General features: G+C 53.5%; 2 protein-coding genes across 12 annotated transcripts in view; one reads left to right on the top strand and one right to left on the bottom strand.

Annotated features, from left to right (window-relative positions):
- Window positions 1-33: 33 nt before the first annotated feature.
- Window positions 34-24,550, top strand: ATG16L2 (autophagy related 16 like 2). 6 transcript variants are annotated; one of them, XM_049714267.1, is made up of 19 exons: window positions 119-289; window positions 2,407-2,506; window positions 3,050-3,152; window positions 5,822-5,895; window positions 6,203-6,454; window positions 6,575-6,640; window positions 6,966-7,079; window positions 8,452-8,514; window positions 9,122-9,230; window positions 9,626-9,731; window positions 10,458-10,528; window positions 10,792-10,863; window positions 10,976-11,096; window positions 11,422-11,527; window positions 12,200-12,349; window positions 12,558-12,605; window positions 12,706-12,807; window positions 12,981-13,048; window positions 13,154-13,481. In XM_049714267.1, exons 1-18 carry the CDS (start codon window positions 172-174, stop codon window positions 13,033-13,035), a joined length of 1,830 nt encoding a protein of 609 aa, XP_049570224.1. In that variant the 5' UTR covers window positions 119-171; the 3' UTR covers window positions 13,036-13,048; window positions 13,154-13,481. The 6 variants fall into 6 exon arrangements, with proteins under 6 accessions (XP_004279809.1, XP_049570224.1, XP_049570226.1 ...); XM_012536699.3 differs by having other exon boundaries at window positions 120-289; window positions 13,028-13,048; XM_004279761.3 differs by lacking the exon at window positions 12,981-13,048 and having other exon boundaries at window positions 34-289.
- FCHSD2 (FCH and double SH3 domains 2) overlaps window positions 19,711-24,682 on the bottom strand; it is a 295,266-nt gene continuing 290,294 nt past the window's right edge. For all 6 annotated transcript variants that reach the window (XM_049714265.1, XM_049714263.1, XM_049714266.1 and 3 more), the window contains 3 exons: window positions 24,488-24,617; window positions 24,263-24,345; window positions 19,711-21,789 (listed from right to left, as the gene is read on the bottom strand). In XM_049714265.1, the coding sequence (XP_049570222.1) occupies window positions 21,706-21,789; window positions 24,263-24,345; window positions 24,488-24,617 (297 nt within the window). In that variant the 3' untranslated portion in view covers window positions 19,711-21,705. The remainder of the gene's footprint in view (window positions 21,790-24,262; window positions 24,346-24,487; window positions 24,618-24,682) is intronic.

Genomic DNA, 24,682 nt, shown 5'->3' on the forward strand with positions numbered 1-24,682 from the left:
CCCCCACATTTTCGTTCCGTTCTCCCCCCCAAGACCACTCTTAGTACAATCCGGGGATTCCCCGCCGCTGCCCGCCCCCTGACGTCACGGAGTCCCCGTGGAGCCCCGCCCCTGCCCGGCCGCGCCTCCTTGGGCGGGGTGAGCGCGCGGTGCAGGCGGGAGAGGGCAGCCATGGCGGGGCCCAGCGACCCCGGCGTCCCCGCCGCCCGCTGGAAACGCCACATCGTGCGGCAGCTTCGACAGCGAGACCGAACGCAAAAGGCCCTCTTCCTGGAGCTGGTGCCGGCCTGTGAGTGCAGTGCGTCCCGGGGCCGTCGAGGGCATAGGGCTCCGGCGCGGGGAAGCATTTGTCTGGCCCCTCCGTCTGTGACCCAAGTGCCCCGACGCCTTTTCGCCTCCGAAGCCTGGGGCTTGCTGGACTCGCTGTCTCTTACGCGCTATCTCCGACTAGCCAGCGTTCCTGCCCTTTCCCGTCCAGGCTCTGCTCAGAGCCCCCTCCGGGACGGAGCTCCCTCCTAGTGCCCCAGCTATTGCTCGCCCCTCTGGGCCTGGCTCTGCCTTCCAGCGGCTGGGCTTCCTGTGCACGGCTTCATAAGCGAATGTTGGATTTTTAGGGTCTTTTAGACTTACCCTTCTTGGGCCGTCCCCGGGGTAGAGCCTGGTCGGTCCATTTGGTCCCCATAAGCACAGTGAAAGATCTCGGGGCTGTCCAGAGCAGCTACTTTTTTTTTTTTTTTTTTTTTTTGCGGTACTTGGGCCTCTCACTGTTGTGGCCTCTCCCATTGCGGAGCACAGGCTCCGGATGCGCAGGCTCAGTGGCCATTGCTCACGGGCCCAGCCGCTCCGAGGCACGTGGGATCTTCCCGGACCGGGGCACGAACTCGTGTCCCCTGCATCGGCAGGCGGACTCTCAACCACTGCGCCACCAGGGAAGCCCCAGAGCAGCTACTTTTAAACTCTGAATCTCTAGGGAGGCAGTTCAGAGTCTGAGGCTCTGCCACTGATAGGTGATCCTGGCTCAGGTTTTTGGAGCATCTCTGTGCCCAACCAACCCCAGCCTGAGGGAGAAGCAGGGGGATTCAGGCTGCGGAGGGAGGTGGCTGAGCCTGGGGAAGTCAGATTCTCATAGTGTTTCTGCGGAGCTGGTCAGGAAGGGATATGGCAGTTCGAGCCAGGATGAACAGGTGTGCACCTGTGTGTAGCACCTCTGGTCATCTGAGATTGTATGTTTGGGGGTTAAAAGTCTAATCACAGTCCCTCCAGCTCCATCACTGGTCCTAATCTTGGCTGCTGCTTAACCATCTCCCCACAGCCCCACAACTGAATTTGTTGCTCTTGTCCTGGGAGATTTCTTTGCAGCCTTCTGGGCTGCAGGTCCTCTCCGTTCAGGTATATGAGGCCAGCCCCCTGCCTCTAGGCAGCCTCACTTCTCCACTGCTCTGATGGACAATGGAACAGTCCAATTTGAGGGAGTCACCCCCATCCCCTGGGAGCTGCAAATCTGTGGGACTGGAGTGATCCTGGAGGGCTGAACTCAGAGACACTGGAAGTCCAGTCTTCTCTGTGGTCTTGGGCAGGTCATACCCCTAAGCCTCCTATTTCTCACTCATAAACTGGACAAAATGGCATCTTCTTTAGATTTGCTGGGGGTGAGGATGGGGCAGAGCAATTCCCTGAGGGTTGGGGTGGGGTTTTGTGTGAGAACAAGGCCAGCAACCTAGGTGACCGACCTAGGTGACCTAGGTGACTGGTAGCGGACAGGAATAGGGAAAGGAGCTGAGGAGTTAGGCCTGGGCTTACCATCTCTACCCTACCTGGGCCTGGTGAGAAAAGAGGAAGTGACCATGGGTGGGGGTGGAGAGGCTGTATTACAGGGTCTGTAGCAGAAACTACCAAACTCAAGGACTTTCTGTTCTGGCCTTGGGGAAGCCTTACACCAACCCTGGGGAAGTCAGGGTTGTTTTTTAGCCCAGAAAGAGCCCCTGGAAGGGAAGTATCTTGCCAAAGACCACAGGCTAGTGGAGCTCAGTTTGTTTCATCGCTCTCTGGGGACAGGCCCCGCCCTGGGTATCAACCCCTGGCCCCTTCCTTCCCTTGAGAACCTCAGCAGGCAGTACCCAGCCATCTCCTTCCCCTGCAGTGGTCGTCCTTCTGTGTCCCTGGGAGAGCAAGTCTTCTCCTGGGAGGGCCTGGGGGCTATGCTCTTAGAGGGTGTGCAAGGGCTGGAGGTCCTGATGGAGCTGCACAGACACCCCTCAGGCAAGGGCAGAGCCCAGCCTGCTAGTAGCTCCCCATTCTGCATCCCTCGGCTCCTGCAGCCCTCCCAGCCAGAGAGGTAACTTGTATGCCTAGAGTCTCCTGGAAAGAGTCTGTCTGTGCTCCAGGCTCACCTTTTTGCACCCACAGATAACCGTCTCCTAGAGAAAGCGGAGCTGCTGGCCCAGTTCTCAGAGAAGCTGCAGCCAGAGCCCACCGATGTCACTCGGGCTCTCCACCACGGTGGCTGGTGAGTGTTTGTATTTGTGGTCACAATGGGCTTCCTGTGCCTGGGCCCTGCCCCCAGTGGCTATGCGGGGTTCATTCTCTCCCAGGCACCTCATTGGCCCTTGGCTGCTGCCCAGGGGAGGGGGAGGCAGGCTCTCCAGCCTTTCCCCCGGGCCAGCTGCTCAGAATGTCCGTCTCTCTGCATTTGTCCTCCCACGCCCACACACCTCTGTCTTTTTCTGTTTGCCACCTGATGCCTACAGAAAGGGCACAATGCCACCTATTCCAAAGAGGGAGCGAAGATGAGAACCAGGAATGGGTTGGGGCTCAGAGTTGGGAGGTGCTTCTTGAGGGGGGTCCTGGCCTGGGAACTCCAGGCCTGGGGGAATCCAAGAGCAGACGTTCCCGGGCAGCTCTAGTTTCTGGAGACTTGCTCTTTCCTGTACTGACTTTCTGGCTCCCACCTTCCTCAGGAAAAAGTTCACGGCTCTGGTTTCAGACTGTTCGTGTGTATCCTCTGGCTGAATGGAGGGACAATGAACACCGCTCTCTGATTGGTTGACAGGGAGGAGGCGTCAGAGCCTGACTCAGACGGAGTCCCATCACCAGCAGCTCTGAGGGTGAAGTGGCAAGAGGAAGAGGAGGGGCTCCGGCTGCTGTGTGGAGAGGTAGGCTGGGCAGGGGGCTGAGAGAGAATGGGGTGGGCCCAGGATCCAGGACTCTGGGGCTGGGACATGTCATCCAAGGGAGTCAGCAAGTGAGGGAGATTCCAAAGTCCAGTGCCTTGAGGCCAGACAGGGGTCAGAGTGCTCTCTAGCTTGGCCCTGGCAGCCCAGGATGAAGTGGGCTCCAACAGCAGCGGGAGGAAGTGCAGTGAGAGCTCAGGGAGGGGTGTGTGAGGGATGCAGGAAACAGGCAGCCTCTGTTCCCCCTTCTGGATGGTCCAGCCTGCTCTGCTCACCACTTGCCCTGCAAACCTCAGGGCCCAGTACCAGCTGACACTCAATACACATTTGCAGACCAAAAGTAAGGTGGTCCATCTCCATGGCAGGGTGTGCTAGCTCCACCTGCCACTGCTTCCCCCCGCCCCTGCCCCATGGTGTCTCTTGGCTTCTGGTTCACCACACTCTCCTGGTTTTCCTCTCACTTATGTAGCTGTTACTTCTGAACTTCCTTCTCTGGCTATTTTCCCTCCTTTTTAACTCCCTCCCTTCAGATGTGGGTGTTGGAGCTTGGGTGGGTTAACTGACTCCTAAGGACTTTCTGTTTGCTAACTCCCAGACCCATCTCTAGCTCAGCCTTCTCTTATGAGCTCCAGACTCTCTTGCTCAGCTGCTTTTTGGACTTCACGCCTAAAATCAGACTAACCATCGCCCCTGTGATTATATGGCCAACACCACGTTGAGAACGCTGGGCTAAGCGTTACTTCAGCTAATCCTCTGCAACTTTATATTTCAGAGGAAACGAAAGCTTAGAGAGCTGGAGCCAGGATTTGAACTCTCTCCCGCACAAATCCCCTTTCTGTGATCTCCATTCATTCTTTCAACAAATATTTATTGACAGTCACTATATCCAAGGCATAGGCAATGCAGCAGTAAACAGGACCTGGCCCCATGGAGCTTCCAGTCCACTGGAGGAGGCTGAGGGGCCAGTAAGCACCTACCTAGTTACCACATGCCAAGTCCCTTGCTCAACTAATGTGTATTTGGGGCTATGAACCTAGTGGTAGCCTCTCCCTCAGAGCCCCTGTTGTAGTTGCAACTCTACATTTGAGAGGTGATTCTCAAAATCTGAGCCCCCTTCTGGGCTGTGAGAACCCCGAGAACTGGGATGCCTTTGGTTTGCCTCCATTGTATCCCTGGGGCCTGTCTCCACAGTCCATGCTACTGAATATTTGTAGACTAGGTGATAAATGAGATAGATCATCCCCCCCTCCACTGGTAGTCACCAGGCTGGAAACCCAGGGACACCTCTAACCCCTAGCAGCCTTCCATCCTGAGCTAGTCACCAGCTCATGGATCCTGCCTCCAAATCCATCAACTTCCATTTTTTGTGCCCTGTCTGCCTGGTCCAAGTTACTCTCATTCCTTGCTGGACCACTCCTCTTTTGGCACCCCCATCTATTCTCCATTCTCTACTCAGAGTGATTTTTTTTTTTTTTTTTTTTTTTTTTTTTTTGGCTGTACGCGGGCCTCTCACTGTTGTGGCCTCTCCCGTTGTGGAGCACAGGCTCCAGACGCGCAGGCTCAGCGGCCATGGCTCACGGGCCCAGCCGCTCCGCGGCATGTGGGATCCTCCCGGACCGGGGCACGAACCCGTATCCCCTGCATCCACTGCGCCACCAGGGAAGCCCAGAAGCCCAGAGTAATATATTTTAATAATAAAAATGATCTCCAGGGCTTCCCTGGTGGCGCAGTGGTTGAGAGTCCGCCTGCCGATGCAGGGGATATGGGTTCGTGCCCCGGACCCACTGACCCCTCAGTTCTGTGGTTTCCCCAGCTCTTGGCTCTCGGATGAAGGACTGTTCAGTGGGGCGGGGGACAGATGAGATGACGCTCACCCCCACTCTGGGGCTGGGGGCAGCTCTGGTATTCAGTCTGGGCCTGGCGCTCCCACAGTCCATTCCTGTTAGCCTGTGTGCCTCTGCTCAGAGCTCCTTCTTGCTCTCTGGGATCTACGCTTGGGTAGGCCAGGGCTTGGAGAGGTGGGGAAAAGAACACACATCCCTTGAACCCTTCCTGTACCCCAGCGCTTTACTTGGAGCATGTTAGGTGGCCTGGGTTCAGATCTCAGTTCTGCTGTGTGACTTTGGGCAAGACACTGAACCTCTCTGTGTCAATGTCCTCATGTGTAAAATGGGGGAGAATGGCAGTTCCTACCGGATTAAAAGAGTTAATACTGTAGAGTGCTCGGAATAAGACCTAGCACACTTAAGTGCTATAGAACCAATCATCATTATTTGAGATACTGTTCCTTATAGTAATTCCGTATTACCCAGTGAGGTAAGCACAACCATTCCCACTGGACAGGTGAAGAAACAGAGCTGGTTTAGAGCAGTTAAATGACTACCCCGGGTCACAGAGAATATAAGTGGCACTGCCAGAATTGAAACTCGGGTGTTAGGCTTCAGAGCCTAAGGCCCTTCCGTTGATCCCTGAAACAGCAGTGCATTCCTGTGCTTGGTGCAACGCCTGTCTGCGCCTCAGCTTTCTCTTGAGCTAGGGGGCGGGTGAGAGGAGAGGCAGACCCCGTCCTACTAGCCTCTCGGCCAGAGAGGGGCTGGAGGCCCTGCCCAGAGGCACCCATGCCTACCTGTCCGGCCCCTCCGCCGCTGCAGATGGCCTACCAGGTGGTGGAGAAGAGCGCAGCCCTGGGCACCCTGGAGTCACAGCTGGGGGAGCGGCAAAGCAGGTGCGGCGCGGGCGGTGCGAGAGGGGTCCCCCCCCCCGCGCACCTTGGGGAGGCTTGGGGCCATCACTGCCAGGGGGAGGGGAGAGGGTCACCCCGCGGGTCTCCGGAAGGGCCCGACAGCTTTCCCACGTCCTCAAACGTCCCCCAGGCCTGTGGCTGGTCGCAGAGGCCAGGAACTGCAGGACTGCGAAGGCTTGGTCGGAGACGTGGCTTAGCCGGCCGGCTGGCCGCGTGGCCAGGGGCAAGTTTGTCCCAGCTCCAAGACTGGTTCCCCAGGGCGGTGATGGAGGTTCTCCGCGTTCTCCAGGCTGGCAGCTCTGGAGGCCCGCGTGGCGCAGCTGCAGGAGGCGCGGGAGAAGGAGGAGGGACAGGTGGATGCGCGGCGCGCGCTGAACGCGGCACAGCGGGCGGCCTATGAGGTGCTGCGCGTGCACGTCGGGCACCAGGAGGCGGCTCTGCGCAGGCTCGAGGAGGAGGCACGCGACCTGCTGGATCGGCTGGTGCGGCGCAAAGCGCGCGCCGCAGCCGAGCGCAACCTGCGCAACGAGCGCCGCGAGAGGTGAGAGCGCTGGGCCCGCCCTTCGGGGACGTGAGTGGTGGCGTGGCCTGCCGGGGAGGGGCCGGCCCCGCCTTCCGGGCACGGGAGCGACCCGACTCTCAGGAGGTTTTTCTGTCCCAGGGCCAAACAGGCGCGGGTGTCCCAGGAGCTGAAGAAGGCAGTCAAGCGGACAGTGAGCATAAGCGAGTAAGAATGAGGATGCGCCTGAAACCTGCCTGCCGAAGCTCTGCCGCGGGCTCTGCCCCGTGGCCGCTACAGTTCTACCCCGCCCCCACCTGCCTGCGGCCGCCGGTGCACCTTACTGCAAGTGTGCACAGCCGCGGTGCCGAGGCCCCCAGGCAGAACGAGCCCAGGACACGTGCAGACACGTGTGGTCGTAGGAGCCAGCACCTGTGCCTGCCACACGTGCGTCCACAGGGACACCCTCATCTCTGGGTCTGCACATCCTCACCGTGGCGCGGAGGGGCTGGCCTGGTCCCTTAGCCATTCTGAGCTTAATTCTCTCCCCCAGGAGCCCAGACACATTAGGCGATGGGATCAGAGAGGAAGCAGACACTCTGGCTCTGGCAGCTGAGCCAGCGTTCCTGGAGAGTGAGGCTGGTGAGAAATGGAAGAGGCCCTTCAGGTGAGCACTGTCCCACAGCTCTGAGCTGGGTCCCATCCCAGAGTCTTCCTCTAGGACCTTGGGCCAGCTCTTGGGTTGAGAGGGGGCTTGAGAAGAGACTGGGGTACAGCTTGGACCCCAGGACAGATCTGACCTCCAGTGCCTGGAGCCACTTAGGGTCAGTGCCGCCTCCGGGACCCCAACGTCTGTCCTCACCCCCTTTTTCTCCTTACCAGGACCAGAGCTCTGGGGGTGGGATGTCAGGCTGGTGAAAGGGTGTGACCAGGAGGGAACCTGTTGGCAAGGTCCAGGGTTCAGCTGTCACAGGCATGTGTGTGCATACACAGGGACGTCACAGCATATGTGTGTACAAGCTTAGGTAAGCGTACCTGAATGCCTGTGAAGCATGTGTAGATGGGAGCTCATATGGGTGGGACCTGATTGAGGCTTCAGTCCTTGGATGCCCCTCACCCCCAGTCTGCCCCGTCTGTCTTGATTTGCCTGGCATTGAGACTGCCCTCCCCGCATTCCCCAGCCTGTAAGCTCTCCTCCAGTCCTTTCATTTTTTAAAATTTTTAAAATATTTATTTTTGGCTGCATTGGGTCTTTGTTGCTGCGCGCGGGTTTTCTCTAGTTGCGGCGAGTGGGGGCTACTCTTCGTTGCGGTGCGTGGGCTTCTCATTGCGGTGGCTTCTCTTGTTGCGGAGCACAGGCTCCAGGCGCGCGGGCTTCAGTAGTTGTGGCACGCAGGCTCAGTAGTTGTGGCTCACGAGCTCTAGAGCGCAGGCTCGGTAGTTGTGGCACACGGGCTTAGTTGCTCTGCGGCATGTGGGATCTTCCCAGACCAGGGCTTGAACCCGTGTCCCCTGCATTGGCAGGCGGATTCTTAACCACTGCACCACCAGGGAAGCCCCTGCAGCCTTCTCTTGCAGGTCGCTGGTGTCCAGGCCTCAGGGTAGTGAAGGAACCCTGGGGAGGGGCATGAGATGCAGTCCCCAAAGCCTTAGCCCTGGCGGGCCAGGTCATCTCAGGACACATGATCTCCTGGGTATTTTTGGGATCTAGGTTTCCCAGCCCCTGCTCCCAGCCTTGTGCTTTCTCAGCCTGGGGGCACCTTCACCCCCTTCCATAGGCCCCAGCTCAGCCTCCCATGAAATTTTGTTGGGGGGCACTTGGGTGGTGAGGCAGGTCTTAACCATCATGGTGAAACTGGGAGACTTCATTCCAAATCCCTCCCTTCCTCCATCTTCCTGGGACTCCTCTGGGTCATCGTGCTCTCCTGGCCTTGGAGGAGCAAAGTTCTTGTCCAGGCTCAAGAGTGTAGGGATGAATGACTGCTGTCTGCACAGCCACCGGCCAGTCCCTTAGCACATCTCTCTCAATTCTGCCCCAGGTCTGCCTCCGCCACCTCCCTGACGTTGTCCCGCTGTGTGGATGTGGTGAAGGGGCTTCTGGAGTAAGTGTGTGTGTGCACCGACATGTGTGTGAAGGTGCTGGGCCCCTTGGATGCGTGTGTCAGGCTCCTGGAGCCCAGGCTTGGGCTGTGTATGTGTCTCAGTGTGTCCTTCCGTATGTTGCCCAGCACTCTGTGTGTGAGTCTCTGCTGAGTCCCAGAGGCAGGAGCTGGGTGCATGGCCTCATTCCCAGCCCCTGCCTGGCTATCTTCCAGGCTCTGGCCCTCATCCTGGGTCATCACAGGGGACCAAAAGCTCCAGCCTGAGGCCAGAAAGGAGCTACTACTCATTTGGGAAATGGAGGTTCAGAAATGTCAGGGATTCGTTCAGGGTCACAGTGCCAAGCAGTGGCCAGGCCAGGACTGAAACCCTGCTCCGAGGTTTCTCTGCATCCACCACCAACCCTGCCCTGCCTGTGTGCCTGTCTTGGTGCCCCTACTGTCTCCACATTGACTCCTGGGTCAGAGGCTGGTGGGGACTGTGCCTGCTGCACCTCCTGGCCATGTTCTGCTGCCTTCCGTGTCTGCTTCCTGTTGTTGCTGCTTCAGGAGAGCTCGAGGCTCCCGTGTCAGAGGCCTTGCTGAATGCCCTCCTGACCCCCTCCTGCAGTTTCAAGAAGAGGAGAGGCCACTCAGTTGGGGGAGCCCCTGAGCAGCGATACCAGAGCATCCCTGTGTGTGTGGCCGCCCGACTTCCTACCCGAGCTCAGGATGTGCTGGTAAGGAGGAGCTGGGCCAAGTGCATGGGGTACGATATGGGAGTGCAGGTCCCAGGAGTGGTCCAAGGAGGCTGGGGAAGCAAGGATGGGCCCCTCACTGGGAGCAGGAGTTTTCCTCCCACAGCCTGTGGTGGGAGCCCTTCGGCATTTTATAATGAGGGAGAGACAGGAGGCCGGGAGACCAGGAGGCCAGGTAGTGGAGTATTGGGAACATGGCGGGAGGCTGCTGCAGGGGTCCAGTCAGAGGTGATGAGCCCTGGTGGGGCTGAGTTTGAAACTCAGTGTTCGAACAGAGACCTGATGTGTGCAAGAATGCGTGACAGAGAGCTGTGCGCGTGAGCAAAGAGATGTGTGTGGCAAGGACCAGGGGCACCGACCTCCCCTTTTCCCCACAGGATGCCCACCTCTCCGAGGTCAATGCTGTTCGTTTTGGCCCCAGTAGCAGCCTCCTGGCCACTGGAGGGGCTGACCGCCTCATCCTCCTCTGGAATGTCGTGGGAGGTGAGGGTCCCTGCCCACAGGCCAGCCTCACCTTCAGCTTGCTCCTTGGTGGGAAGGGTCTTGAGTCTTTGCGTTTCCTCACCTGGGACATTCTTGTGGGCAGCGGCAAGAGTTCTGGGCTCACTGCTCCTAAGAAGGGCAGAGCCTCCCACTTCCTGAAGTCGAGGCCTGCGGGGTGGGGAGGGCTGAGCTCAGATGGTCCCTGTTGGGGTGGTGGAGGCACCATGTCACGAGGTTCTACAAGGACAGGCCCTTGAGCAGGTCCCTTGGGCCCCCCCACCAGGCCACCTCCTCTTCTAGTGCCACTGAGCCCTCAGAACTCAGTCGTGAGGCAGATGTTAGCTATCTACTCTGTGTTCTGTAGCGGGGGGTGTACTGGGGAGTGAGAGCTGGCTCCCAGAGGCTTCCTGGAGGAGGTGAGTCTCCAGCTGGCCTGGCTCTGGCTTGCCGTGTGACCTAGGGACAGTCCCTTCTCTCTGGTCTTTTCCAGACATCCGCGAGATGACCTGCAGTCCCCCGGGGCCCTCTGCTGGCAGTTCAGGAAGGTGCAGCCTCCAGCTAGACCCCCCCACCCACCCCCCAACCCTGGCCGCTCCCCCAAGAACAGGCCCAGCACTTCTGTCCTCTAATTTAGGAGAGATTCATCTTCCCACTCACAGTCCAGGCTCCTCTGTTTCGTGAGATTAGTGACTTCACTTCACTTGTCCCTTCTCCTGGTCCCCCCAGGGCGCCTGGAGGCCAACCAGACCCTTGAAGGAGCTGGCGGCAGCATCACGAGTGTGGACTTTGACCCCTCGGTGAGAGGACCTGGGGGGCATAGGATGTCCCTCCCCCAGTTTCCACACTGGGCAGGTGGGGGCTTTGGGGCCTGAGGGAACATCACGGGTATCCTAGAGCTCCTACACAATCCTCCTCCCTGGGCCTCGATTCTCCCCTGCCTACCTGGGTGACCTGGGCTGGGGGAAGCTCTGAGGCAGCCCTGACCCTAGCTCTCTGGCCTGCAGTTGCCTCTGGCCAGGCCCAGGTTCAGGACCTATCCTTTCCCCTCCTATCTCCCCAGGGCTCCCAGGTACTGGCAGCTACTTACAATAAGGCCGCCCAGCTTTGGAAGGTTGGGGAGGCACAGTCCAAGGTGAGGCCTGACTGGGGAGGCAGCCTGGGGGTCAGGGGTCATGCCTTGGGCCTGGAGGGGTTTGTTATGGGGTCTTGGCCATACCCTTGTTGCATATCTGGGATGGTGGCAGGAGACACTATCTGGACACACAGACAAGGTGACAGCTGCCAAATTCAAGCTAACGATGCATCAGGCGGTGACCGGGAGCCGGGACCGGACAGTGAAGGAGTGGGACCTCGGCCGAGCCTACTGTGAGGCCCAACCCTCCCCTTTCCCAACGGCCAGGACCCTGCCAGGCTATGGGGGACCTCAGCCTGCTCTCTGGGAGTGGCTTCAAGATTTACAGGCATTTGGGATGAAACCTCCCAAGGCCCCTCTTCTGTCCCCCCATCGATGATGCTTTCCCTGGTTTTTAGGTGACCTCAGGCTTTGGGCTGGGAAACAGGGGACCTGGGTTATAGTTTTGGGAGGACACCTTACCTCTGGGGCTTCTGGGCCTCAGCTTCTCCATACATCCAGTGGGTTGGCTCCTGATAACCCTTCTCTGAGGCTGGGGCTCTACTCCTTGGTCCCTAGGTTCCAGGACCATCAATGTCCTTTCCTACTGTAACGATGTGGTGTGTGGGGACCATGTCATCATTAGTGGTCACAATGACCAGAAGATCCGCTTCTGGGACAGCAGGTGATAGGCGCAGGCTGTGGGTAGTGGAGGTGGGGGCAGGGCTTCTGTATTCTCTTCCTTTTTCTAGCCATGGAGCTGCTGAGGGTACCTTGGGGAAGCGAGGCTCTGGTGGCCTCTGTGCTGGGCTCAGCCCCTTGAAGGCTCAGCTGCCCTTGGAGACCTGTCTCCTTCTTATTGGCCCTCGGTCCAACCAAGGGACCCTGCCTGGGTCTTGCCAACCAAGATGGAGAATCTCTTTTTTCCCATATAATCACCACTTTTTAGTCAAAAGGAACAAAAGTTATATTGTTTTCTGAGCCTAAGAGCCCAGCATTAGGCTTGAATGGTTTATAAAAGCCAGTGCTGGAACCAGTGCCAGAGCCAGTGCCAGGCCTGCCTCAGGCTGCTTCTTACTCATCTGCAGAGATTGCCTTTTGAAACCCTTTGCACTCTCTTTCACATATTTAAAGACAGACTTGCATTGCTTCCCCGCCCCCACCCCCAGCACTTATTTTAGTGACCCAAGGGTTTAGTAAGTTCCTGATGGAAGGGGCTGGCTGCAGGGGGAGGTTAGTTGTCAGCCTTGGCCTTAGTGGCCTGAGACCAGGGGGGGCCTCTGGACTTCGTTAGTCTGTCAGGAGCACCTTGTCAGGGTGGCTGCTGCTCATCCTCGCCTTTGTCCCTGCTCCTCAGGGGACCCCGCTGCACCCAGGTCATCCCTGTGCAGGGCCGGGTCACCTCCCTGAGCCTCAGCCACGACCAGCTGCATCTGCTCAGCTGTTCCCGAGACGACACGCTCAAGGTCATCGACCTGCGTGTCAGCAACGTCCGCCAGGTGTTCAGGTACCTGCTTTGTGCCCACTGATCCTGTGGCTTTGGCTGTGGCAGCCGGGCCTTGTCCCCTGTAAAAGGCCCGTCAGCGGGGGGCCCTCCCTGGAGGCCCCTCTGGATCAGGGCCTGGTGAGGTGGCCAAGCCCTTGCCGGAGAGAGGAAGCTCCATAAGTTCCTGGCTGAGCCACTACCATCCTGACCCGACCCTGTCTGTTCTCAGGGCTGATGGCTTCAGGTGCGGTTCTGACTGGACCAAAGCTGTGTTCAGGTGTGTCCATGAGAGCACAGCACCCATGCCTGAGTGTGTCCCATCTGTCTGTGTCCTTACCTCTAATCTCCTCTCTCTGGCTGTGCTGTGGCCCCTGCAGCCCAGACAGAAGCTACGCACTGGCAGGTTCCTGGGATGGAGCTCTTTACATCTGGGATGTAGACACTGGGAAACTGGAGAGTAGCCTTCGGGGACCCCATTGGTGAGCACGGCCACTGCCCACCCACCTGCCCACCCCAGCCCCAGTACCCCACCCCCGGCCCTGCCCCAGTCCTGCTAAGCTGATTCCAGGTCCTGACATGCTGGGCATCCTGGAACCCCCAGCCCTTGTCCCGTACCTTCCATTCCCTGCCCCCCCACCTGAGCCCTTCATAGTTCACAAGGTGTCTTCCCATGTGCACTTGGGTCTGCTCTCACCACAGCCCTCTGAGCCCATTTTACAGGTGAGGAGATGGGCTCAGAGAGGGCTTCAAAATGCCCAGGTCCAGTAATGAGGGGCAGAGCCCAGCAGTGGACGCCCCCTGAAGCCTGCCTCTCCCTCTCCTCAGCGCTGCCGTCAATGCCGTGGCCTGGTGCTACTCTGGGAGCCACGTGGTGAGCGTGGACCAAGCCAGGAAGGTTGTGCTCTGGCACTAGTGCCACGACTCCCCTGCCTGAGCTGGAGCTCTAGTCCAAAGCCTGAAGCTGGAGGACAGCTTCCCACTGCCCCAGAGGCTCCAGGGCCAGTAGGGGTGCAGGGATGGGGGTGGCATTTAGTGGGTAAGAAGGCCTGGCAGGACCTGGCCTGTTTGTTTAAAAACAAAGTGTGGGTTGGGGGGGATTACTGTATTGTTTTTTTATCTCTGCAAAAGTGGAAAAAAATTACATTTAAACTGGCGTCTGCTTGCCTCTTTGCAGCATTCAGGGAACAGGGAAGCCTTTGGGTGGAGGCTCAGGGAGACCCAGGCTGGGCTCCCTTTCCTCCCCCCCGCACAGAGCTGGGCAGAGCTGGCCCGCCTTCTGTGCTGACAGCATGAAGAAAGGCCCAGAGGCAGCAAAGGACAGTGGCTTTTGGAGCAGTGGAAATTTCATCCTCGGTCTAAGCTGGTCCTGGTCCTTGGGCCCTTCTGTTTCAGACACCCAGAGTAGACCGAGGCTGAGGAGGGGCCGTGTGAATTCTGAGGAGGGAGCAGGGGAGACAGCCGAGAGGGGCCCTGTGGAAAGGATCCTGAAAAACCAGAGTGATGTCAAGTACTCGGTACAACAGGCCTGCCTTTAGACCGGGGCCGCATTCTTGCCCCAGAGGCAGACCCCTTGTGTGGCGGGGAGGACATCCGTGGGCTGGGCCTGGGCCTCGCTTACATCAGCATCAGATTTAAGCCACACAACAAGCATCTGGAGTACATGGCAGACCCAATAGGGTGGAACCTGGGCACTCCCATTCCCTTCCCCAACCTGGGGCGTGGAGGAGGGTCAGTGGGACGGCCATTGCCAGTCACCAGGTGTTGAAGGGGACTTCTGTCCCTGAGTGATAGGGGCTGACCTCTGGGGTCCGCGCAGTTGAGATTCAAGGCTTTACTCTAGAACTCTCAGCCTCCTTTATTACCTTACAGTGTCTCTCCTGAGTCCCAGCGTTTTGCAGACTATTTCCAGGATGGGCAGGAGAGAGCTAAGAGCCAGGACTCTGCAGCTAGACTGTCTGGGTTTGAATCTCTGCTCTGCTATTTAGTAGCAGAATGATTTTGAGCAAGTTACTTAATGTCTTTGTGCCATAGTTTCCTCCTGTGTAAAATGGGAAAATAGCAGTATCTACCTCAAAGACTGTTGGAAGGACTCGATGCATCAGTATTTGTAAAGTTCCTGGCACGTGACAAAGGCTGTTTAAGTGTTGGCTGAATACCCAAATCTACACTCTGCTGATTCCAGCTCACTCACTGCCCTCGGCCCAGCTGTCCCCTGAGCTATGGGTGACATACCCAGCTGCCTCCTAGGCATCATCTATCCCTGTCATAAGCGTCTCTTCCCCTCACACCCCACTTCTTGGGCACCAAGGCGTGGGGCTGTTGCGTCTAACTCTCCTTTCCATTCCTGCTGCCACTGCAGGCCACCTTGTCCTCGACCTGCTGTCTCCACCTAGTTCCCTCCTTGCCATGGCCAGAGTGACTTTCTAAGGTGTTGTGGTCATACGTCCAACCCTTTGAAGTTCTGCACTGCCTGCAGAGAAACTCCTTACCCTCAGGATGTGGCCTGCTGGCCTCAGCTGCATCTTCACTTTGTTGCTACTCTGAATGTGTCTTGTGTGTGATTTTCTCTCTGCCCAGAATGTTCTTCCCTCCCAACTCCTAATTCAAATTTGTCCTTCAGGATCCCTGAGCCTCTCCTGACCTGCCAGGCTGGCTAGGAGCCTCCTCCATCTCTGTGCCCCACCCCCACCCCCGTTTGTGTCTGCCTCCCTCCATCTCAGTCAGGAAGCTCTTGGAAGAAGCCAGGATGGGAGCAAAGTATTCCCTGGGATCAGGCCTCAGCCAGAGAAAGCCTCAGGGAATGTTCATAAGTGACTAAATTCTCTTATTTGAGGACTCAGCAAGTCTAACAGTCAAAGACTCTAGGAGTCCAGGATCTTTTGAATCTAAGACTGCTGAAGGTCTGGCCCTCATGCCCTGGCTCCCAGCGGCCACCAGGAGTCACCAGCTGCCTAGGTCTGCCAAGGCCATTCTCCCGCCTCCTGGGATTCACGGCCAGAAAGACCAAAGCTTCCAGTAGCCACCGTTACTGAGCTGCGTCAGGCCCTGTGCCTTCTATCCAGTATCTTGTTCCTCCCAACCACCTTGTGATGTAGGTGTCTCTTTCACAGATGAGAAAATTGAGGCTCAGAGAGGGTGAGTGATATGAGATCATCACAGCTGGCACAGCAGGATTGTGACTCTTGTCATACTTTTTTTTTTTTTTAAAACAAAATGTCAGCAAATCTGCGCTCCCAGTTAGGCAGAGCTGCAGGGCATTACCCGCTGTGCTCCAGCAGTGTGCCCACTGCCTCCATCGGGTAGGTGATTCTAGCTTTCTGTCTAAACTAAATCCCTCCCTGCTTCTCTTTTTCCATTCTGGCCCTGGGTGCCTAGGCCTGAGCCTGGGGGGCGGTTAGTGTCCTTTGAACTGAGGGACATGCAGGGCCGCAGGAGGGAGGTGAACTTGAATCCTGGGAGGCTGTTAAACCAGCTACATCATCTGCGGCAAGTACCTCACAGGACTGCAGTGAATTCAGACTGCTTAGAGAATGCAGAAAAGGAGCTCAGGAAATTATATGACTCAACTCCTGGGACTGACCCCTTTACTCCCCTTAAGCCTTCCTTTCTTCATGGGGCAGATCTGCTAGCACATGCCTGCCTCACTTCAGGGAGCACATGCACACCTTAACTTACATGGAGGGAATGCTTCCTGGAGGAGCAAGTCTGGAAGGCCAGAGACAGGCTGGGCATTACAGGGAATGAGGCAAGTGTGGGGAAAAGGGTTGGCAAAGGCCAAGCAGGGGAAGAGCTCAGAGGGGTGCCAGCTGGGAAGGCTGCACCTCTAGTCTTTGCAGTCCCGGGCAGCAGAGGGGGCAGGGATAGAACCCTGTGCTTAAAACCACTCTGATATGGGGACATGTGTATGCATATGGCTGATTCGCTTTGTTGTGCAACAGAAACTAACAGGTATTATGGAGCAATTATACTCCAACAAAGATGTATTTAAAAAAAAAAACGCTCTGAGCTTCCGGTTCTCTCCAGGTTTTCAACAGTTGCTACTCAGGTGTTCAGTACGCAGGGGCTGCCTGCCTGAGTTTTTTCCCTAATGTCAAAAGTGTCACCCTTGCTGTGCATATGGACTGAGGGCCAGAGAGGGACCAGGGTCACACAGCAGAGCAGGGATAAGAATCCAGGCCCCCGATTCCCTCTTTTCTAAAAACTGGACTTAGGCTCTGCAGAGAGCTGCTGGCCTGGTCTTCTGGAGGCCAGGTTCTAGGTTCTACTCCCAGTTACCTTCCTGAGAGAACTTGGGCGAATCACAGTGGGGAGAGTTTCCACGTCCGTGAGACTCTCCCTGCTCCATGGCTCTGCACCTCACCAGTGGTGATCCAGGCTCTTCCCTGGGGCTGTGGTACAGGCATGGGTACCACATCCTCTACCTGCCTGAAGCTTGAGAGGGAGAAATGACAGAGGCTCTTGCTCTGGGGTCCTACTGCCCCTTGGTCATCTCCCTGTCCTGGGAGAGGCACCTTGGCTTGAAACTGCTGTTCCCACATCACCCCCACCAGATGTGAGCCCGTTGGTGACAGGGATGGGAACTGAGTCACTTATGTCTCAATGCCCAGAACGTGGCCTGGGGCAGTAAGTTTGCTGACTGAACAAATAGAGGTGGTCCTGGCCCATCGTTCTCTGGAGGAATCCTGGTGGCACTAGGTATGGACCCATCTGTGAGATGCGATGTGACGTGTCTGGTACAGGTAGTTTTCTTCTTACAGATGCACATCCACTAGTCAAAAATATTTTCAGCTTATCTGTACATTATCTTATTTGATCCCCCTGGGTCTTATGAAGTTTGTATTGTCTTCTCGTTCCCACTTCAGAGACAAGAAGAGGAAAGCCCAGAGGGGTGAAGGGATGACCCTAAGGGCACAGGTAATCGAGGCAGCCCGGGGACTTGAATACAGGCCTCTTGACCAGGCTCTTCCCCTGCCCCTCATAGGAGCAAGTGGGTGACAAAACACATGCTTAGGTGTTGAGCACACAGTCTGGAAGAGGTGTGAACCCTAAGAGGTGTGTTCATTTCTGCTGTTTCAGGATAACATTCCAGGAAAATATTCCCAGACCAGGGCTCTCTGACACAGACACAGCAGAAATGCTGCATTTGTTTTTTTGGCCAGTGGGACCAGGGGAAAATGGTCCAGAAACAAGATGCTCTTTGGCATTCACGGGGTTCTTGGCAGATCAAGCAGTAACAGCAAACACAGGGAACATCTAGGAGGAAACTTATACTGGTTAAGTTGTAGGATTTCAGGACAAATTACAATTCTCTCCCTTCTAAACTAAAATTTCTGTAACGTATTTTAGTCATGAAAAAGAGCTTCATAACGAGCATTAAATGCAAAGATTCAGCCAGATTTTGTTACAAGGCCCCTCAGAAGGTTAGGAAATGATTCACAACTGAAAGTTTTGGCTAGGCTTGTTGGGCAGTGAGTGAATAGTGCAGCCCGGGTGTGACCACAACCCAGAGGACAGTTTGCTCTGTCCCAGTGGAGAGTTCAGTGGCTTGAATTTTCAACTTTTGGCCATCCTGAGAAGTCTCTGTGATCGTAAAGTCTGTTCTCAAATATTGTGACCTTTTTGTGTGATGTTCTCACTCTGCATCTAGAAACTGAACTTATCTAGAACATAAGAGTTGGATAAGCTCTTGGAAATCATCTCATTCTACTTCTTTTAAAGCCAGGGTTGTGGCAGCCCAGTGGAAAGGGCGTCCATCAAGCGGTGGCAGGGCTGCGGCCAGAGGATATCCTCCCAGTTGCTTCTGTCTGCCTGTGGATGTGGGCTGGGGTGGTGGGTCAGAGGAAAGGGATCTAGGTGATGTGCTGCGAACCTGGTTCAGCTGCCTTACCTTTAGTTCCTGTGATGAAGGAGGCCCCAGTGTAGCTATGATACAGGGGTGGGATGATTAGCTTAATTCCGTCCGCTGGTCACAGACCAGGCCTCTGGGGCCAACAGTAGTCTTGAATGCGAGCAGCTTTCATTAGCAGGGGAAGGCAAGAGATGGAAGAGATATTAAATGTGCACTGATAGTCCTTACCATATTTATGGTGAAGCATTTTCACACCCACTCTTTCCATTGGGCCTCATGACAGCCCTGTGTTACTAGGAGGCTGGAAGGATAGCAAGGAGCAGTTCTGTAGGGGAGGCCGCTGAAGGTGGGCGAAGTGATGGTGAGGGATGCTTGTGGGGACCACCCTGTGCTGCACACTTTACATGTCCTTGGATCCACAGCATTATTCTCATGTTTCCGATGGGGACACTGAAGCTGGGTTCCACAGCTGTCAAGTGGGAGGCAGGATTTAACTCAGACCTTCCAACTCCAAAGTCCATGTTGTCTTCTACGCTGTTGGTGGGAGTGTCAACGGATACGGTCATTTTGGAGGCCAATTTGGCAACATCTAACAAAATTAAATACACACATACCTTTTTGACTCTCAAGTTACGTATTTAGGAATTTACCCAATATTTTCACTGGAACAAATTTTTAAAGAATTATGTACAAAGGTGTTCATTTCAACTTTCGAATAGCAAATGGATGGATACAACCTCATCATCCATCACTGTAGAAATGTTTAAATTATGATATATCTGAACAGTGGAATATAATGCAGCCTTCAAAAAGAATGAGGTAAACCTAAATGTATTATATAATCTCACATATAAAAAGGCAGTGTGTGCATATGAGTTCTATGCACAGAAAACGTCTGGAAGAATACATATAGCACATGCACAGCTCTGGAAGAGGAGGGCTGTGGGGCCCCTCCCCAAACAGGCTGACCTCTCGTCCTCACTGGGCCGGCTGGCAGCCAGAGGGACTCGTCTTTTCACCTGGAATCCTCTAGCCACCCCCGAGACCAGTAAAATCTCCTTCCCTTGACTCATTACTCAGGGTGGAGGTTTAGGAAAGGACAGAGTAGTCCAGAGTGCCCACTTCCTAGAAGCCAGCAGTCACATCCTCTGAGGGGACTCAGTGGCCCTCCTCTCGCCCTTCCAGCTGCAGAATCAGAGCTCCCTCCTCAGCTCCCTCAGCACACTCTCTGCCTCGCCCTTCCAGTACCTCACACAGTACTGTCCTCATGTGTATACCTTTTTTCTCCACTGGGAAAGAACGTTGAGAGCCAAGACCACAACTTATTTATTTCTATCTCTAGCATTCAGGGTATTACACATGGCAGGTGGGTGGCATGCAGGACTGTTTGTCCCATGGATGGATTAATTTACTTCCCCCTCTCTGTATCTGTTGTAGGGTTTAAAGGAGGGCCTAGAAGTGTCTTTATAAGAAGCACTGGGTATTTGGAAAAGCCTGCTTACCCAAATCTCTTTATAAGTAAAACTTAGAAAACTTAATTCCATTTTTTTATTATTCAACATTTTATACATAATAAATACAAAGTTTTTACAGCCACTGTAAAGAAAGCACATCTGCACAGAGGCGCTTCCTCTGAGCCCAGCCGTGTGCACTGTGACACTGGATTACATGTCCTGGAGGGAGGGGTTCTTTTTAAAAAGGAGGCATATTTTTACAACTTTGTATTTTTAAAATAAAATTAGCAGCTCTTCCAAAAAATATTTTAAAATATAACAAAAGATTTCAAATAACCCTCTGAGAATGTGGAAAACCCAGATTCAAGGACAATTTTGCTAGCTAAAGAGAGAATACAAGACTGGGTGGCAAGAATTGCCTGATTTCAGCACTTTGAAGATTTCTAAAGTGCTTTGAAGATTTTAAACTTGTCAACAAACTTTAAAATCTTAAAAAAAAAAACCCACCCTTTAAATTTTTTTTAAACTTAAGAATAAGTTTGATAAACACAAAAAGACCTCAAATAGATCAACAGGTTAAGAAGCAAAAAACAAAAACAAAAATCCTCAAATCACGGAGAAGATTCATCAATGGGTACTGTCACTGAAGTGATCAAATGACTAACTGAAAATTTCTTCAGCTCTGACCTTACTTTTGGTCAAAAATCCCATGGGGACATTTGGCGAGCATTTCACGTTTTTAGATTCTTAGGAGGGATGGCATTTTCAAAGCGTAAGACAACTTTCGAATTAAATTCTACAAATTTGATTTAAAAAAAAAAAAAAAAAAGCAACTGGCAAACATCCCTTAGTCCCTAAGCAATGCACTCCCTATCTTCCATAGGAGGTGGAGGGCCGCCGGAGGCCTACTCTGGGACGCCTGCGGCTATGGGTTTGTTAGCCTGCAGAGAAGGCTACTCCTGGCTCTCCCTGTGACGTGGAGAACCTGTCAATTTGCACCTGTGGAATCCTTTAGTCCTTCACAGGAAGCTGGTTTCCATGAGCCACAGGTTCTTCCTCCCAAGGAAATGTCAGGTCAGTTGGACCTGGGAAGCTGCATTTTATGTGGTGGGTGGCTGCCTGGGCCAGTGGACTGGCTTGGGAATAAAATAATGCTAGAGGCCTCCCCAGTAGAGAAGCTCGACAAGGCAAGTATGTGTCCCCAGTTTATCTAGACGTTCAGATTCTAAGGATACTGGTCAGAATAGTATATGCTGCAAAAATTAAAATGAAAAATACCCAAATATAAAAAGAACATTAAATTGGCTCATTTCAGATCTGGAAGCTCCATTTCTGCTTTTGCCACAGCCTCCTTTCTATTAGTCTATGTGATGGGATGAGATTCGGCTACTAGTTCAGCCCCTCCATGTTAGCTCCACTAATACTAAATGAATGGCATAAATATTAATACAAAGGACACTGTTATTGTTTTAAATCTGTTAGTTGTGGAAGAGATGTGCATTAATGCAATTGGTGCTAAACTCAGGGCAGTCCATTTTTTTCCAATACGGTTTCAGTTTCTCAATTTGGGGACTAACTGCGGGGAGGAGCCAGCCTCTCCTGAAATCCCTCCTCCTGCTTCCTTATGTAGCCAATGTGATCTGATTAAACTCAATCAGATGAGCAGAAGCCACTTGAAGAAAGATGAGAATCTTTGCCACATCCTTGTGGCCACAGTAATATACTGTACGAGTGCACATGATCAGTATCTCTGTGACTGTGCCCTGATCGAGGCCTGGTCTTGAGTCTCATACAAAAACGGGCCACTGTTAGGCAAGAGGGCTGTCCCCCTCTGTGCTTCTAGGGCCCTCTAGGATTTGTGCTGTGGTAGGAGAGATGACATAGAAAATGACAACAAAAAAAGGCACAAAATATTCAAAACATGGGAGGAGTCTACCAGGCCACCCAGTCACATATAATCCTCCTTGTTTTTGCTCTGTTCGAGTCATCATCATGCAAAGGTGCCTAAAAAACAAGACTGGCCAAACTCTAAGCCTGGCCTTGATTGTAGCAGTAACGGACGGGCAAAGCCATCATCACACCAGTGTGATTTCCACATCCTCGATCTTCTCTGCTGGCCTTCGGTGGTTCTGCGTAGGTGGAGGGGGAGCTGCCCGGACCTGAGCAGGAAACCATCACATGGATTGTCAGTCAGCTTCCCGATTCAGTGCCTGAAGCATCCAAACCCCAACTAGTCATTTACCCAAGGACATGGGCACCCCAGGGCTCTCAGAAATGCTCTAAGCATGTGCTTTCAACTTAATTTTCACAACTTCTTACACTGAGAAGGACCTATTGTTCTGGATGAAATGTGAAACTCATGATTCAGGTTCTTGCCTAGGCTGAAGTCCTCATGGGCACAAGAGTCTTTGTAGCCCTAAAAGCCTCGTCCAAAGCAAAGGCCTAGAGTTGAAAGCGAGAGAGCAATGCTTGGAGAACTGAAAACCTTTCAACATGTCTTGGAAGGAGAGTTGCAAGACAGAAGACTAGAGAGGTAGGCTGGGGGTAAGTCATGAAGGGCCTCATTAATCCATATTTAAAAATCGGAGCTTTATTCTGTAGGCAAAGAGGAATCTTTGGTGGATTTTAAACAGCAGTATCAGATGTGTGAAAAGATGACTCAGGTAAAAGTTTGAAGAAAACAGTGGTGGTGGGCGAGAATACAGGTGACAGTTTTGGAGACTCCTGTGGTGGTCTGAAAGAAAGCTGATGTTGGCCTGCACTAGGGTACGGGCAGTGGGGCAGCAGAGGGTGGAAAAACTTGACAGCTGTCTCCAAGGTAAACCTGGCAGGACTTGCGATGACTCTTTGTGGAAGGCAGGGTCAGGGAGGTGTCACGAGTGATGGCAGAGCACTGGCAGGATGGGGGTACCACTCACCAGGACAGGAAATATGGGAGAAGGAGTATGTCTGGGAGGGAAGATAATTAACTCGTGTTTTGCTGAGTTTTGGGGGTTTTGGTACATACACACTGAGATTTCCACAAGTCTGAAGCTCAGGGAAGAGACTGGATTGGCAGTTATAAATCTAGGAGTTGTCAGTAAATAAATGGTTATCAAAGCCTTGGGAGTAGATGAGATTACTCAGAGAGTGACTCTAATGACTTTAAGAGAAGCAGCCCGTGGAAAGAACCCTGAGAAGCATCAACAGAGATGGATAGAGGCAGAGAAGCCCGCAAAGGTCAATGAAAATATAACAGGGAAGAGCCAATTCTGACTCTGTGTTGGATCTGTTTCTTTGACTTTAACCTTTGCTTTTTGTTGCTTTTGTTATTATAATCATACGTAGTGGCCTGCCTCAGGGAACCCTGCCCCTCTGCCTGAATGTTAAACTAAAGTGCCTTTGTTCAGCTCACAGGGAGACAATCTGACCCTGCCCACCTGTGAATGGCTGCAGAAAAGAAGAAATTAACACATCCCTTCCCCATGCTGGCCAAGCAGGCAAAACTAATGGCCTAACTTTACTTCCTCACCTCCTCCCCCACCTCTAAAGAAACAGGCATCCAAGATGGTTTTTTGGGGACCCTAGTCTGCCATCTCCTTGGTCTGCCGGCTTTCCAAGTAAAGTCGCTATTCTTCGCCTCAATACCTCGTCTCCCAATTTATTGGCCTGTCCTGCGGCGAGAAGAGTGAACTTGGACTCAGTAACAAAAAGGAAGGGCCAGGAAGTAGAAAGCAGACAAGGAAAGTGTGGTAGAACAAACAGGTCCACTTCTCTCCATTCACGCTCTTATCCGCTAGTCCACACTACTGTCCCCTCTTGCTTGGACCACTGCTCCAGCCTCCTAACGGCTCCCTGTGTCCATTCTATCACCTTCCATTCATCCTCCACTTAGCTGCCATAGTGGTGTTTTAAAAATGCACAACTGGTCATATCACTGTCCTGCTTACAATCTTACAATAGCTTCCTAAACTTTTAGGATCAAGAACCAAGTCCTTAACAAGGCACTCAATATCTGCTGAATGAACAAAGCCAAAGGTAGTGAGTGGTTCAGAGAACTGTGTCAAATGCTGATAAGGGGGTCTAGGAAAATAAAATTGCAAATATGTACTAGATTAGCATGCGAAAGTTATGACCTTGGAAGAGCTGTTTCACAGTGAGGTGGTGGGGTGGAGTCAGTGAGGGGTGAGTAGAGGTGATTATTTGTAAGAACAGATTCCTTTGAGAATAGAAGCTCTCAAACCTCAAAATGCATGTATCTTATTTCATTTCAGTGTCCGTCAAAGAGGCAATTAGAGGCCTGGAAAATAGGTTCTCATAAAATGCCTGCTGGAAAAATAAAATGCTTCTGTTTCACAATTAGACCACTTTAATGCTCTCAGAGCTTGTTATAATTTAAATACACTTTCATAGCTGTCACCTTGCAATCTCTCCATGGCTCAGTGAGGAAAGCACCAGTGTAAGCTAGACCTTCCAAGATGTGTTCATTTTTATAGCCTTCCTTTTCCAGAGCTCTTTTTAACTTCCCAACTCCATCTTACCCTGGCATGGAGGGAATTAGTAACAACACAGGGGTCATGGAGATACATTAATTTCTAACTTTCAATTTGGAGAAACTACGCATTCTATAACCCTGCCAGATAAGAGACTTACAGGTCGTAGTTTCCCATATGAGGTCTCAGGAGTATGTCTGGATGCCTGTGAGAATCCTGGCGATTCGGCATGGAAGCTGTTTTCTAAGGGAGGGAATCAAAGAAGCTCAATTTATTTGCGTTGTTGAGCAATATAAATGCTAATGCAGATCTGTTTGCTCTTCAGGTGAACGTGTGGATTTCTGAATGAAAGCGTATGTAGACCCATGCCCTGGAGAACCCTTACCATTTGCTGAAGGAGAGCGGGGGAAGTACTGGGAGCTCCTCTTATCTGGGCTGGGGTAAGGGCTACTAGGAGGCTGGTCATACAGTGGCAGTGGAGGCAGGGAGCCGGGCAGCTTGGGGGAGGGAGAGATCTGCAGCAAAGGGAAGAGAGGTTACGAAGTGCTCACTTGAGGAAGGAGAGACCAGCAGGCTTCTC

The sequence above is a fragment of the Orcinus orca genome, chromosome 8, assembly GCF_937001465.1.
Source record: "Orcinus orca chromosome 8, mOrcOrc1.1, whole genome shotgun sequence".
NCBI lineage: Eukaryota > Metazoa > Chordata > Mammalia > Artiodactyla > Delphinidae > Orcinus > Orcinus orca.

Coding starts and splice junctions, on each gene's coding strand:
- ATG16L2 (XM_012536699.3), top strand. CDS start 172: ATGGCGGGGCCCAGCGACCCCGGCGTCCCCGCCGCCCGCTGGAAACGC. Junction 9,231..9,625: donor CCCGAGCTCAGGATGTGCTG/GTAAGGAGGAGC, acceptor TTTTCCCCACAG/GATGCCCACCTCTCCGAGGT. Junction 12,808..13,027: donor AGCCTTCGGGGACCCCATTG/GTGAGCACGGCC, acceptor CTCTCACCACAG/CCCTCTGAGCCCATTTTACA.